The sequence below is a fragment of the Talaromyces amestolkiae genome (genome assembly GCF_001896365.1).
Source record: "Talaromyces amestolkiae strain CIB chromosome Unknown scaffold2.1, whole genome shotgun sequence".
NCBI classification, from domain to species: Eukaryota; Fungi; Ascomycota; class Eurotiomycetes; order Eurotiales; family Trichocomaceae; genus Talaromyces; species Talaromyces amestolkiae.
The window spans coordinates 1,995,436-2,011,701 of NW_024468038.1; the positions used below are offsets into that span (position 1 = coordinate 1,995,436).

The 16,266-nt window shown below is 47.3% G+C and overlaps 4 protein-coding genes across 4 annotated transcripts; all 4 read right to left on the bottom strand.

The window, feature by feature from the left end:
• Positions 1-1,790: 1,790 nt before the first annotated feature.
• On the bottom strand, positions 1,791-3,686 carry BHQ10_001933 (uncharacterized protein; the record flags this gene model as incomplete). Its single annotated transcript, XM_040874023.1, has 3 exons — positions 1,791-2,722; positions 2,783-3,320; positions 3,372-3,686. The coding sequence occupies 3 exons, from the start codon at positions 3,684-3,686 to the stop codon at positions 1,791-1,793; spliced, it is 1,785 nt and encodes a 594-aa protein (XP_040730438.1).
• Positions 3,687-8,082: 4,396 nt separating this feature from the next.
• BHQ10_001934 (uncharacterized protein) lies at positions 8,083-9,624 on the bottom strand (the record flags this gene model as incomplete). The annotated part of the gene is made up of 3 exons (XM_040874024.1): positions 8,083-9,009; positions 9,064-9,432; positions 9,487-9,624. The coding sequence occupies 3 exons, from the start codon at positions 9,622-9,624 to the stop codon at positions 8,083-8,085; spliced, it is 1,434 nt and encodes a 477-aa protein (XP_040730439.1).
• A 504-nt stretch (positions 9,625-10,128) lies between these two features.
• On the bottom strand, positions 10,129-13,664 carry BHQ10_001935 (uncharacterized protein; the record flags this gene model as incomplete). Its single annotated transcript, XM_040874025.1, has 7 exons — positions 10,129-10,453; positions 10,519-11,107; positions 11,166-11,260; positions 11,316-11,613; positions 12,166-12,394; positions 12,449-13,120; positions 13,188-13,664. The coding sequence occupies 7 exons, from the start codon at positions 13,662-13,664 to the stop codon at positions 10,129-10,131; spliced, it is 2,685 nt and encodes an 894-aa protein (XP_040730440.1).
• A 505-nt stretch (positions 13,665-14,169) lies between these two features.
• On the bottom strand, positions 14,170-15,918 carry BHQ10_001936 (uncharacterized protein; the record flags this gene model as incomplete). The annotated part of the gene is made up of 1 exon (XM_040874026.1): positions 14,170-15,918. One exon carries the CDS (start codon positions 15,916-15,918, stop codon positions 14,170-14,172), a length of 1,749 nt encoding a protein of 582 aa, XP_040730441.1.
• Positions 15,919-16,266: the final 348 nt, after the last annotated feature.

Genomic DNA, 16,266 nt, shown 5'->3' on the forward strand with positions numbered 1-16,266 from the left:
AAAGAGTTCTTTGACCAACGGACAACAAAAATTTGCCAGTGTCATCTAGTGGCAACGATATTGAATACAACAAGACAGTCCGCACCATTCCCTGTCAAACGAAGTCAATTGTTAAGTTCCGGGCTGGGACTTGCTTATAAAGATGGCGAAGTTGTAATTTCTCCTAACGCATCTATGTCTATGGGCCCGGTGACCGGCACACTAAACTCTTTATCTATATCTGTGCCCGTCAGTAAGCTTACAAAATTGAGAATTGCAGACATAGAAGTTTGCCTACAAGGTATTGGACTAACATTCGAGAAACATCCAATTGTCGATGTCTGGTACTCATCAAAGAGGACGACGTATCTTAGGCTGGTGGGGTATCCATCTACTAAGCCCCCTACACATTCATGGCTGGAGGAATATATCAATGAGCTTTACCCCAGAAAGCCCTAATTGCCTATTTAGGCAAACCTCCACAATCTGCTTGACATTTCAAATCCACGCTCTTCTCAACTTACCATGGGATTCAAACTAGCTTCCGATGCCTACTAGAGAATGTCGGAGATGAAATGGTAACGTCACAATCAGTTTAAAAGTCAATGAGATCAAATATTACTCTACTAAACTAATCCAGACAAATCCTAGATCATACCTAAACAACAACCACAACAACAAGCAAACAACCCACGCCCTAACAAGCCTTGGAAACATACATACCAGACAAGACGCAACAAAACAGAAGCCAAACAACCTACCCAACAAAGCCATTGCACAAACACGAATCCATGTGTAGAAGGGAGATAGATAGCTGGAAAGTGGAATGGAGACGATGTAGGGAAACAAACACAACACAACATAACGCGAAACACTCAACAATAACAAACAGGCAGGAGAGCAACGTTCATGGACAATAAAAACGTTACAAGAGGCGAAATTGCTGCTCTCGAAAACCAACGCAATAGGGACTTTTTGACAGAATTGCTCTTCCGGCTCGTCGTCGTTGTCGTAGTCCTTCTCCTCGATCAGGACAAATGGTATCTTTTCTTTTTTCGCTTTTCTTCGTGGCAGTCATGTTGCTCATTTCATTCTCGTGTGTGGGGGGGTCGGTCAGTCAGTCAGTCAATCATTTTTCATCAGACTTCGTTTCGATTGCCCCCGTTTTCTCATCATGATCATGATCGTTGTTGGTCGTTATAATCAACAGACGCTCAAACCCAAGTGCTCGCTGGCGCTCATGCTCGTTCATATTGATGCTGATGCTTCGCTCTCGCTCTCGCTCACTCTTCGTCATGCCATATACCATGCAATATTCAATCTTATCAAAACCATTCAAATTCGGAAAATTTTTGCTCAGTCGTTTGCGTCGTCCAATCATGTTCATAATCTGTTCATGCTGGGCTGCCCCAAGGAGAATATATCTAAAACATGAAGAATAAAGTAATAATAATCATAGTGGTAACACGCGACAAGGGGGAGAAAAAGGCGAATATAAAAAATCAAAGTGAATAGATAGATAGGATTATGAGCTCATCGCAGGAAAAAGATAACAATAGCATATTTTCTCTTCGGATTCTTTCTTTCTTGGAGTCATCTCGTCGTCCATCATCGAATCGTTATATTGAAAACAAGTCTGCATGTAACAGCGGAGACTTTCGTGTCAAATTACAATTGTCGTAATCATTTCCTCTCCCCAACTTTCTTCTTGTGCGATATTATTTTTTGTCATTCTCTTGAAACATTTGCACTTGCATGTCGTCTGAATCTAGACCTCGTTCTAGTCATAATCCAGTCATGATTTATCCGTCCTACTCAACAATAATTTCCACGCCGGACCCCGTACGAAGTTCGTCGCTGCCGCGCGATTGGTGGCCGTTTTGGCGTCTAAATCCGGAGCCGCGCTCAGGAGCGGGTCCTCGAGGCTGTCGCATAGGAATACGTTCCTGAGACTGGTTGTCAAAACCGACTCCGATAGAGCGATTGCTACCAATAGCTCCAGCTGGCGCACCTTGGTTATCCTGTTCCCAAGAAAACATCCCGCGTAAGCGTCTGGGACTACCAGCGGGGCCACCGAGACTCGTGCCGAGGGAAAGGCCTCCAAGACTGTTGACGAGAAGTCCATCATCTCGCTGAAGACCAAGGGAGGCACCGGACGGTGTAGGAGTCAAAGTAGGAGTGTTGGACGTGCCGCTTGCTGCACCATCATATTGTTGCTGGAGGCGTGCGCCATTGGTCTGTAGTGTGGCAGGAAAGCTTGCAGATGACGGCACTGGAGACGGTGTGTAGGAGCGCAAATCAGCGAACGACTTGGCGGCCCGCAAGTTCTGTGGGTTGCCGAATCCTCCAGGCGATTCCAGTACCCCTAGAAATCCAGATGTCTGTCCACGCATAGTACTGAACGGACCGGGTCCCTCGCTGCGGGACTCGCTGAAATCGATAGTCGCAGCGCGGTTCAAACCACGGCGAGATGCTTCGGCGGCGTGTACGGTTGCGGGGATCGAGGACAATGGCGGGCTGACGTTAGAGCCCGGGGGCGCGCGAAAGACGTGCACTTGGCGCTGCTCCCCAGTTCCTCGCGACGCATGGCTCAAGCCCATGTTGTGTGCAAGGGTGTGAACCGTTCGACGCTGAACTGGCGTGAGATTGGACGGGAATATCAGAGCTTCGCGGCCCATGTCTTCCTTGAATAAGAGCATCTGTGAGTAGAACTGCAAAGTTTGGCTATCGTTCAAATCGACATCTAATATCATGTTAGTCAAAAAATCTTGTAACCAAGACGGATGGAAGAAGTCAAATATACCAAGCTTTGGTCCGCGTTGCGAGACCGGTGAAGGCGATGTCGCCGGGATGTGCGAAGCTAATGAAGACATGGAGCTTTGTGTCTGCAGCTGGGATGCAGCAATAGGCCGGTGCTGCTCTTCTAATTGTCCGCGACGCTCTCGCTTCTCCCGTTCAATACGCTCCCGCTCCTGTAGTGGAAGCATCTTTTTATATTCAACGCGCAATTTGCGACCCTGGAGTTCGAAATGGTTGAGCATGTCGATCACGGTGGCAGTTTCCTCGGCGGATGTAAAGTTCGCAAAGGCAAGACCACGGAAAACGCCGTTGTCGAAGTGGTAATTAAAAGCATATGGAAGAGGAAGGTTCATCTCGGTCATCAGTTGCACGAGCTGTTCCTTCTTGACTGCAAAAGGAATGTTCTTGATTACGATCGCAGTAGGGATCAGCTCATCATCTCCGTCCTGGCTAGAAGAGGACTGCATTTGTGTACCAGCGAGCGGACCCGGGGCTAGGCCGGCCAAGGACGGAGGGACACCTGATTGTTGATCGAGCCAAGGCTACGTACGCGTCAGTATTATTATCCGCTACAAGCGACCTCAAGGACTTACCGTTGGAAGTCCAGTCCTGCCTCGAGAAGGCTTCATCCTACCAGTGGCAGAGCCGATTCCAGCAAGAGAATGTCCACCAGCGAATCCATTGGGATTCCAGGTCTGCGAACCAGAAAGTTCATAAGCGTAATTTGTGCCACCGTGGAGCGGGTTGAGGCGATCAAGCCGGGAGGTATCGTATCTCGCTAGCGGATCATCATAAGGATTCGTGGGCATCGGGCCGTACGCGTCAAACTGGCGTGATGGCTGCCTGTGGAGGGTTTGAGGATGACGTTGCGATCCTGGCGATCGCGATGAAGAGTTGTCGTGATACATTGTATGTCACGTCGAGTCGGATCGGAGTAAAAAGGAACAGACTAGTCAGATCTGAGAAGAAGATGTAATCGATTAAATGAGCATAGGCGCAGGTTACCGCAAGTAAATGAGTAATGGCCTGGGTGGTAGTTTTTAGCGACGGGGGCGCTGAGAAGACGAAAAGTGGGTTGGTTTGTTGGTAGATGCGGGATCGGATCGAATATTATTTATTGTGTCCAAGGGATCGCGAGGTAAGGATCCAAAAAATCCCGCTCACTAATAAATGTCCGAAGGCTTATACTCGGCCGATGCACAGGTATCGTAGGCGAGGAAATGCAGCGAAAATATAATGTGCAACAGAAGGACAATCGTTATCGCAGGAGTAAACAGAGAATGCTGAAACAGGTGGTGGCACTCTCCTCGCTGTTAAATTTTTCGCTGGTGGCCGGAGTGGATCGGTCAATAACAACAACACGACGACAGACAGGGAGGAAGAAGGGAGGAAAAGGCGGGCGAGGGAGAAAAAAAGGGAAAGTGATGAAGCATCTACTTCCTCAGGGCATCGAGAATCAAGAAGATAGAGAGAAGGAGAAAAGAAGATGGATGGACAGGACGGGGAGACGAGGATACAAAATAGAGAGGAAGAAGAGGAGGAGAAAGAAGGAGCGAAGGAGAGAGAGGGGACTGACGAGGGAAAGAAGGAAAGGGCGGCAGCCACTGAAAGGCGGTGATTGTGGACTAAGGGCCGCCAGTGTGGGGTGCCGGCCTTGGGCTAGTCTCCTTATTACCACTCCCTACACCTTACTGCGCCTTCACTTTACCACCTCTTATTTTGTCTTATATCGATTATCAAGCTGTGCAGACTTACAGTACTACGTAAGTGTCAGCAGAAGTCCTGGTCGGCGGCCCAAACCGTCAGACGATTTATTTCACAACAGCTCAGTTATTGCAGCTGAAGTTCGGCACTCATCGTTCTGTCTCAATCACTACAACGCAATCCCTGACATCTTCAAAAGGAGCTACGCACTACTATGGATCCATCATTCGCTGGACTACGCAATAAGATTCTATTTATTTGCTATGGGGCTCGTCGAGTTTATCAGAGACTGCTATAGTGCTCACAGTTCGACCGCCGTACATCGCTTGCCGTAGTACCCCTCCATATGTATATGTGCCATGATTCATTTGCCGCATGTTTCATGTCTGACCTGACATACGAAAAAGGAAAACAAATACAATGCGATATGCTACGGTTCTAATATCAACCCATCATCCAACTATAGATGTGGACTGCTCAAGCTCCGGAGCATGGGAATATGGGCCGCCCCGTGCAAGCGCCGGTCCGCCACGGCCGGATGAACGTCCCTAGCTTTTAGCATGTCTCTGTCCATTCAATTTCCTGGCATCTCTCCCATGATTTGCTGCTCACTTCCTCCTCTTTGCGACTATGCAAACTCAATCAGATTTAATCGGGTCCAACAACACGTCCGTTGGCTGTCGTCTTGTTCCAACCATCTGGAATTCGGAATGAGGACCTGCCAGTGGAGCACGAGACCTGAATGGATAATCACCCAGTTTCAAGTTTTAGGGCACCCCTTTCTGGTCATCCGTCCTGACCAGTGCTACGTACTGCAAATCTACGTACTAGATCGTCGGCTGTGTACAGGAAGTACTCGTAGTAGGTATCGTTACTACTAATCAGGCGGCGAGTATTCCATGTACATGCGCTCATAATTGGGCATACGAGGTCTCCGAGTCCTTCCTCTATCTGATCGAGGGGCTAGTATGCTATTCATGGTGGACCGGCATCCCAGCAACAAACGTTCCGGCGATCTCCTTATTAGTCCTTGACCGGGTTCCTTAATTAAGGGGGCGCCTGTGGAATACCTGGTTAATTCTAGAAGCAGATTCGACTTACTCGAGTCTTCAAAGTTTCAATCGCCTTTGCCACGACCCATAAGTGGTTAGACTATCACGGAGAAAGCTATTATTGTCGATACGAGTGTAACGCGATTCACATTGGCTATCACTTCTGAAACAAGACTCTTACCGGCAGTCGTAGGCCCTGGCACGGGAAGATCAGGGTTGTCTTGAGTCATCTGGCATCTGGTGGTCATTCCTGAGAACCACATGATTCGATGCAGTACACTGATTCGCGCGCATAGTCAAGGGTCGCGTCAAGAAAATAGCTTGCCAAATCTATTCATCTTGATCATTGCAGACAGTCATCCAAGACCGCATTTTTCGTATAACTGTCACAACCTGGTTCTGTTATTATGAACAAGAGCCCAAACTTTCTGGCCAAAAGGGGACCCCCATCACGCTAAACCATAATGGGATTAGTGTCACACAGCATCCAATAGTTGGGCGATCCGGCATCTCTTACCTTTTTGGCTTCGATATTTTGACTCTGACAGGCGACAGGACTCCACGACAAGACTTCAATCTAGTCCGGGTGTTCTTTATTCATCTTGACGACCAGCTCTACTATATTTCCCCACCTGTTGCCTACTAGGTAAACCCCTTGTCCCGCAAATGCATCCTCCGTGCCCTCCTGTCACTGCCGACAAGCATACTAAGACGGTGATCTCATGACTGCAATATGTGGTCATATGAATCTACACTACACACCACTATGTAACCCACAGTAGTTATGACCACACTCCTCGTGTTGTAGTCACCAAAACCGCGTCGTGATTTCCTCTTTCGCTCTTGCCGCTACACTAGGCCTACAAGTGTGGAGGCACCGTCTGGAATCTACTGTGGCGAAGTCGGCTTCACGTCGAACATTGGTCGAGCTATTTGTCCAATTGTTCCCCCTTATTTTCTTGTTCTGGAGTCGACTTTTAGCAAAAGAAACAAAAATGAGGCTGAGCCGTGGGTGATTACTTCATTTAATTACTATTGCATATCCACAATGACTTACTACGTACGCAGTCATATTGTGTCTTTCAATGCTGATAAGCTATATCTTTCATAGCTACTAATATTGGTGTACAGGAGGTAATGAATCGGTTGGATGAACGTGAGCGAAGGTCAACGCCATCAGTATCGATGATGCTATAGCTAGCTCTGCGGACGCTGCCTTGCTACCTTTCTATCGTCATCAGGTGTAATATCAAGTTCCTGTTGATCAGTGAAATTCATTACGCAGTTCGGAGTGTGGGACTACGAGCCCCCTACACGATATCGGAATAACCACTTCTTTCCGGCATTCATCCTTCTAGAAGCCTAGAAGGCGCTGTCACCATACGCCACAAACGCCTTTCCCTGCGCACAGTTCGACACGAATATTCTTGACCAGTACTCTCTTCATTCACTTAGTGGGGCCAGCTGCGCATGACTCCATATTACCATCACCGAACGTCATTGCTTGGGTCTCTTCACTAGGTCAATCTGGTCCGGATGGCCCGAATAAAGGGGCATATTCCAATCTCTTGTTCGCCTGTTTCTTCCCTCTTTCGCTGATTGTTCGTAAATTTGCTCCGCGTAGCAGTTCAGGAGCCTTCACAGCCTATGGTTTACTCTATCGTGGAGGCTCTTGAGCCTTGACACAGGTATTGGAAAGAACCACAACTCACAAAATATCATTTCTTTGGAAGAGCGCCATCGTCTCAAGAATCTAAGTACCATATCAATGAATCACGACTGTCCTCGCCCCAAGCATTCCAAAAGGCGCTCTGCGAAGACCGTCCGCCACGCGTGTTCATCTTCAAGCTTAACAATATCAAGTGAAGCTTCGTGTTGTTGTCTATCAGTGAATCAGTCACTTGACTTCTGTATAGACACATTGACTGAAGCTCAATCAGGAATAATAGCCTAGGGAGTCGCTGTTGTGTCTACCATTGAAACCAACTGCCATGGAGCTCCGAGTACAAGCCACGCTTCAACGTTGGCACCGATGACACTTTAATTTCTTTTCATCATCTGTCGATCTTTAGTAGGCAATCTTCGGCGCATGAAATGGTAAGACTCACATCTCAGATGCCGGCCTGCATTATGCAAGTTCTATCAAAAGTTTTCGAGCAGGGAATACTCACTCACGACAGCATTGCCGACTGTAAATGACATTAGAATGCATTATTATCGAGTAATCTTACAGATCGAGTCAAACTGGGATCATTAGTTTCACCAAACAACTCTTCTCTGCTCTGGGCTTGTACTCTGTATGAAGACATACGAAAATGTAATGCATCGATGGGATATGGTGGATGGTGCTGAAGTTCGAATAATTCTACAATCATTCATTAGCTTAAAAAATGCTGAGGTGGTGGTGTGAAATGTTGCATATATGTAGATTTAAATCAAATGCAACATAAATATGCTTTCATCATTTCAAACAAGATCTCTGGTTGATCAAACGTGTGGCAATGTTCCACCTCCCATAGCTATCAATTTGTGCCGTGTCGGAGGTGAGTCAGATGTCAGTGTTCATCGAAAACCCATGCTCAGCCATATACTTAGCCAAGTTCGCATCCTCTTCCTCCAGATTGACATCTCCACTCTCCGGCAGAAACCAATACACAATCATACCAAGCACACCAACACCACCAGCAAGATAAAATGTAGAGCTTTTGCCTGCAACTTGTTCCAGCGGCGTAAAGCATTCAGTACCTACCGCGGCTCCAGTCCGACCAAAAGCATTGGAAACACTATATCCCATCCCTCTCATCGCAGTCGGAAAAGCCTCAGAACTGATCAGGCCGATAGTTGCCCCAGGTCCCATGTGGCCAAATGCTTGCAATAGACCGTAGAGAACGACAAAGGCGGCAATATGATTCGACAATTTCGAATACGTGCCACCGATAATAAACCCCAAAACTACATACCCAGCAAACCCAATGATACCGGTATACCGTCGACCGACAACATTGCTAAGCCAAGCACCGACGACAACACCGGGGACCGGAAGAACTGCCAGAATAACCTGCCAAATTGCACTTGTTTGAATGTTGCCATCTTTCACCAAAGATGAAATAATAGTGCTTGACATAATCCCATTGGGAAAGTTGATGAAATCGTAGAGGAAAAAAGCTAGAGATGTAGTGAAGAGTCGGAAACGGTATCGACAGATCAAAAGCCAATAGAAACGCAGCGGTTTCTTCTTTTGCGACTTGAAGTTCGAGTGGTGATACAAAGTTGAGTCAACCATGAAAAACCGGAGAACCATGATAATAGCTGGGAGGATAGTTGCGATGGAGTAGAGAGCACGGAAAGTAACGGGTAGGTTGTTATTGCTTGCCTTCAGACAGATCAGGTAAATGATCATCTGAACAGGAGAAGCCACTGTAGCCATCAATGTTGTGAAAGAGATAAAAATCGGCCCTCGGTAGCGGCGAGCAAACTGAAAACATTAGCCTAGACTCTGATCTGACAGGTCAAGCTTCTTTCTTCTCACATCATCGGATTCCTCCAAACCGGCTGCTGCACTGGGCGGATATTCACCTCCCACACCAAAGCCACAAATACCTCGGACGATTACAAAGAACCACAACATGTTCGAGCTAGGTACTTGCAGGGCAAGAGTTGCCATTAAAGTGCTGATGGTGACTAGAAAAGAAGTAAAGAGCAGACCGGCGCGCCGGGATACCATATCAGTGACATAGCCAAACACAATGACACCCAGAATGGCACCTATCAAAAGCGAGTTACTGATCCTCGTCTGTATCTCAGCTGGATAGCCTTTCGCGCCGAGCAGCATTTTGAATATGACATTTGTGGGGTTGGCCAGGCCATTCTGGTAGCCATCACTGAAATTGGCTATGTACTAGTCACAATTAATTATTTACTATATATGAAAAAAAGTGATCAAAGCACTTACACAGCTCAATAAAGTCAGGTTACTCTGCCATTTCGTGGGACGATAGGCACGGCTATTTCCGATTCCGATTTCACTGTCTCTCACGACGGCTTCTTTCGAGTCGGGTACGGGGTTTATATCTGAAATCACCTCGGACATCTCACCGTTGGCTTGAACTTGATTGATATTTGTTGTCTGTGAAAAATGGAAAAAGAGGGGAACAGCGTACAAATTTCTAACATTGATAAGCGGGTCTCGGAGGGGTTCCTTTTCGGCATGCCGATCACCCTCGGGTCGGATCAACAGCAGTAGCCTTATCAGTACCAATGAATATATATGAGCAATGCGTTGTATCAAACGAGTTATTTAACTATCAAGTACAAAGTTGTCCAATTTGAGTTTGATAAAGCTAATAGATGCTCCGAAATAGAATTACAAATGATCTCCCGACTAACTGGGCACGGAGATACCTTTCCACATGATCCTCCTTTGCATAACCCATGCTTCCGTGTGCACCATAACAGCTCTCTCACAGGCCTGGAAGGCACTCCTATGCCAATAAAAATCTATAAATAATTACTCTCAGATCTCTTTCAAGGCTACCTATGGCTGTACTGACAGAAGTATGAAAACAACTAGATACGTACTAGGTAAATGGATAGATCAATCCTCAAACTTGTCTCTAACCGGGGGGGCTACAACCTTCAAACGAGCCAGATCGCGGATGGTGTTGAAAGCTGTCTCGTACGAGTCCACAGTGCCCAAAAAACCTAATTTGCGGGCCTTTCGCATACTAAGTGAAAGTGCCCAGCCTCCAATGACTGCAGAGTCTGTCATTGCAAAAATCTGTGTGCGGTTCGTTTCGGTGAATGGATCAATCACAAGACCGTGTTTCTCGGCGAGCTCCTTCCATGCTTGCTGTACCTCTGGACGCTCAGCCCATTCCTGCAAGCTGAATGTAGAACGCGTTACGCCAACGGGGCCGTATCTGTCAGATGTAGAGAGCATGTTAGCATTGGTGCCGCAAGTTATCTACGAGGCTCAAGCTCATACCCTCGTGGTGTTCCAACGTGTCTCGATTTAGTGATTCGATACTTAGACTCATCCTCTTCCGGGGGGGTCCATGTCGTCCCGAACCAATTGGCCAAATAGACCCAGAATCGTCCCCATGTAAAAGGAAGTCCGTCTTGAATGTTAAATGCTTCATTAGCAGCTCCCTGTGTCAAGGCAGCCCATTCTTCAAAGTAGGCATTCAGCAACGAAGTGCTTTGACAGTACTCACGGTCCCAAGCAGCATAATCACCAGGGAAGGCAAGAGATTGCTTCAGATGTGCTTGGATAGCTCCGTAAATAGCGAGTCCGACCAGATGATTTAAAGCACTATCACGCACAGCACCTATAATGTATGATGGACGAACGACGCTCCAGTCGACGCCCGTATCTTTGCAATAATCAGCCAGCACATCCTCTTGTGGGTAATAGAAGTTGGCTTCCAATGGGATCCTCGGGTCGCTCTCGAATGATGGGTTGGTTGCTGGTCCTATATGGAAGCCATAATGTTTCGCCCCTGTCTGCAACAAGAACCGTTTAGGTTGCAGGCCGGATTGACGTAGAGCACCAATAAAGTTTTTGATGAGCGTTGCTGCCTCTATCTTTAGCCTTTTCCGTGATCTTGATGGAAGTTGGAACATGTTACATACAATTGACCCTTGCCAATTCCTCGGCATCTGACCACATGCCCAAAATGTTGCCTTTTTGCTGAGGCTGCATATATGAGAAGAAGAAAACATAATCCCTTTGACGCGTCAGCAAACGATTTTCATTTCTTGTAAAGAGTGTGCATTACATACACTTTCTGGATCCGTTCCCTCAATCTGTCTGCAATCTCTGACTCTTCTTCCAGAAAGTCCACCAAAATATGCTCTACTCTCTTTGCGCCCTGCCCCAGGTCTTCGAAGAAGTTGCCAGGAGGCGATCGGCGGGACAGACAATAGATCTTGCTCCATCTCTCCGGCGCAGAGGCGAGCACGCGAACCATATGATACCCCGACATGCCATTAGCACCAGTTATTACCGCAGTCAAGTTCGAAAGCTCCGCCGTTTGTGGATAAGTAGGTAAGCCCTGAAAGGGACCATGCGACTGTACAACTTGAGAGGAAGCCATGCTTAATCTGACAACTGATGATACTGGAATTGAATATCCTCAGCAAGCTCCCTTCATAGCGCGCACAAAAGAAAAGGCACAGCCTCACAGTTTATAAATGTTTCATTCATCACAGTTCACAGAAAACCCAGCGTCAAATCAAATGAGGCCATCTCCTCGAGGTTAGTTTCCCGGATTCCCCGCACGCTCCACGGCGCTTGAGCACTTTGCGGGGTTCGGCTCGGCTTTTCCTGCAGTCTATTTTTGGTGATATTGGACCCTTCGTCTACTTAATGCCCTTCTCCTCCATCATTTTTTCAGCCCATAAATCACCTTTACCACCGTAGTGGGCTGTATAATTGCATAAATTGCTTTCCGCACCAGTGATCTCGGATTATAATAGACACATACCAGCACGCAAATCAACATCAGAATCAGTCTTCATTATCAGCGAAACTGTTCTATCTTCTCATCACTCATGATCAAATACGCTTCACGACCCCAAAACAATGAATAGATAAATCAGGGATCACCCAAGTAACTTGGAATCCTCTTACCAATACTATCCCTGAACATAATGGGCGGACTCATCTCGCTCCTGACCCAAGTTCTTCCTTCCCAAATCGCTTCATTAGGTTTCCGGCCCTCAGCTTGAATACGTTGAGCAACCTTCTCAACCTCGCTCCATACACGGAGAATGTTGTCACCAGCAAATTTACGGATTTGATCATCTGTTGCACCTCGTTCCATCAAGAGTTCTACCAGACGGGGGTATTTCGAGACGTCCTGAATAATTTGTTAGAGTCTAAATCGAATATGAGAACGTGATGAATTGCATACCTCTAAACCCTTGGGAGTCACAGGCGTTCCATCAAAGTCGGATCCAACACCAACATGATCCCAACCAGCGACTTGAGCGACATGCCAGATGTGGTCAACAACGTCATGAATGGTAGCTGCGTCCGGATCATCAGGTCTTAAGAACCTATTAATGAACGTAATCATAATAATACCACCCTTTTCAGCGGTAGCTTTCAAAACATCATCAGGCGCGAACCGTAATACTTTGGAAAGCGCATATGCGCCTGTATGCGAGAATATGACTGGCGCTTCACTGAGACGCAGTGTATCCCGCATCGTCTCATGAGATACATGCGACAGGTCAAGCATCATACCCAGTCGGTTCATTTCTGCGACATACTCTTCTCCAAAGAGAGTAAGTCCCTTATCTTCCCGACCGGCTGATACGCTGCTCGCCGCCGTACCAAAGACATTATCGCAGTTGTGAGTTGTCGTGATGTATCGCGCGCCGAGGTCATATAATTGTCTTAATGATGCGAGCGAATTGCCGATTTGATGCGCGCCTTCTATGCCAATGAAGCTGCCGATTTTGCCATTTGAGAACGCCTCACGAGCGCATGTCGAGTTTGAGCAAAATTGGAAAAGGTCGGGAAACTCGTCAACAAAGCGTTTTGTGATGTCGATTTGTTCAAGGGTGTCGCGGAGTGTCCACTAAAGATATCGTGAGCATTAACCCCACGTGGGAATATCACCTTTCCCAGTGGATCTTAAAACGTACGGTAGCCTCGTCTAACGGAACATCCTTCTTTGTCTCACTATCCTTCGGACAGTGAATATAAGCCGACCAAAACTGCCCTCCTACCATTCCATCCCTCAACTTCTTCCGGTCAGTATTACTCAAAAGCCCCGTATTGAACGTAAACCGTTCATTGTAGATCTGATGCTTCAACTCCGTACGAATCAGATATGGAAGGTCATTGTGACCATCAATAAGAGGTGTGGTGCTGAGAACATGCTTTGTTCGAGCTGCGTAGTCGGTGGGATCGATGTTTGGGATGCTTTCTTGGGGAGATGTGAAAGGGCTGAGGAGCACGCTGGTGAGAATGACGCCTAGTGTACCCAGACCGAAGAGCCAGGCTCGTCGTGAGTTTGGAGACCCTCTTGCGCCAGACAAGACTACGGCTTGACTGGATTCTGTACTTGATGAGAGGACGTTCGATGCTAGGCCATTTCCTCTGGTGTTCAGGGTAGCCATGCTGATAGCTCAGAGGATAGGATCATCAATCGATTCTAAACAAGCTTATTGAAGATTGATTGGAATCTCTGAAAAATATTTTTGGTTGTCATTTCTATTTCCCCCCATACATGTGACCCACGACAGCTTTGCGTGCTACACTGCGTACATACTTCCCAGCTCCATCGGCTTCACTCCGATAGTGGAGAAGCCTTAACACTATCAACCATATCGGCGACTCACTCGGGGACTCATTTTCATCTCTAGCCAACGGGCCAATATTATCGATAAGGATGTCTTAGCTTAATGAAAGTCGGCGAATGACCTTACTCATGGATCGCATGTGGTTATTCGCGCAATTATCGTTTTGAAAATTCGTCCTAGAGAGATACTTCAAATCAAGTCCAGGACCACGTAGCTAAGTTACACGATTACGAATTATTGCGTCTTTTTTGCTCAGTATATTGTAGACGTTTTATGAGGTTGATATCGCCCAGTATTCCTTGACAAATTTACCACCGGCTAACTATCCCCATACCCAGGGCGCTAACTCCGGCGAACCGAACTGCCCATCAATCGACATCCATGCATTATCCAATTGAAACGCAAAATCATTAGGTTGTGACACGAACCCTACAGCAGGATTATATGCAGCGGATGATGCCCCGTCCTCATCTTGCTGGGTAGCTGTCACCGGTGGTGCCGAAGACATCGAGGTAGCGACCGATCTGATCTGGAACAGAATTGCAGCAACTCTTCGCAGTTTCTGGTGAATAACCTTTGACAGAGGCCAAGTCTCGCTAGCAGACCTCAAGAGACCGTTCAATAGTCGGACTCGGTCGCGATGTTGTTCCAGACATTTACCGGCACCGTCGAATCGGACATGAGCGATGAAAGTCGAGCACTGTACAACGCCGCAGAGGGATAAACCAAACATGAAGAGAGGACTGTGCTTTTGCATCGAAGTACATATAGAAAACAGATTTGAGAGCCGTTTAGAGGCCTCTGTGGCCTTTATGCCATGAATATGTCGTGTGGATGATGGCGGCAGTTTATGCGAGATCGGACCGCAGAGAAGGTTGTCAACACAAGAAGTGTCATTTGCTTCAGGGTCAGCACAAAAGTCAAGGATCAAGTTACTGCGTGGGAAGTGAAGCAATATTGCGGCAAATTGTACCATCATGTGCGCCTGCAGTAACATTTCATCAATCTCGCCGTATGCATTAACAATATCGGTCTTGTTGGACGGCAGATAGTGCGCCCAGCTAGCGAGAGTGTTGTCAACTGCCTGCGCTTTATCACGATGTGCACGATTTGGGTCTCTAACAGCGAGAACCCGAGCAATAAGATCAATTGCATCGACACGATATGTGAATGAAGAGAGATCGGTCGTGTCTTCTGAGTCTACCTCTCCAAAGATACGTGCTTCAAGTTCTTGGCGCGATGAAGGATGGGGCATTGGCGCTCTACCCTCTGCATATATGCTTTCTTCGCAAGGCATTTCAACATCATTACTAATCGAATTCATGCGGAAGCTGGATGGGCCTTTTGGATCAATAGCTGTCAGGTAACCGTCAAGAACGTATAGTTCCCACCAGGTTCGTCTCATGCTCTCTGCGTCCAAATCGTTTCCTTGTCTAGAATAAAAGTTAGAGAATTCCTTTTTATTCATGCCCATTGCAAGGGCCATGTCTATAGCCTCATGAAGCCGGGTGCGAGCCTCTTTTATCTCGCCATTTCCATGTAACACAATTGCATAGAGCAATCTAGCTTGAACAATTTGTGGCGAATTCTCACTGCCAATAGTTCGAGCAAGCTCGGTCGCAGCGAGTTCTCTGAGCGGTGCTGCGGAAATGACGGAATAATGGCTACCGATGTACTGAACCACGGCATTCAAGTAACTTGGATATCGCCGACCGCTATCATAGACCCTTTTGGGAAATAATATAGGATGGGAGCGATGGAAGTTTTCGTAGTAAAGCTCGACTAGCGTCTCCTCCGCGGGACCTCGTAGCACCCCATCGCTGTCCTGTGTGACCCGTTGTTCTTGTAAAGAACGAAGTGACTGAGGTGAAGATGATACGATTACGTCGGTAGCTCCAGTAGCATGAGTAGCATGACCGATACTGGTAGCTACCGACACATTAACCAGCGACTGCGCATCAAGATTATGAACACCGGCAGTACTGTCCGTATTCGTCAAATCCGCAGACAATATGGCCGTCGGCCGTGACTGATTTAGATATATCAACGCAGCTGCAGGCGATGTATCCATCCACTGCCGTTGCGGTGATTGAGGTCGTTGCTGATGTTGGACCGGCGAAGAATCTCCCACAGCAGAATCTGTAACCGACCGGGAATACTTGCGTTTGCCCCCTCGCTTCGACTTCAAGTAACTACACCGGAAGCCTGCTTCGTGGCATCGGGAGCACACAGGTAATTTCGCGTCACATTTGAGATGTCTTCGTCGGCATTCGATACAAGCTAAGGCAGCGGGACGTGGTAGGCGCGCTTTTTCCTGCTGCGAGGGGGAGTGCGGCATGTCATCGACATTGGCAGCTCGGGTATGAGGCTAAGAGTGGACACTGGATGACTAGGAGTTGTGGTCAAGGGGGGTTGAAAT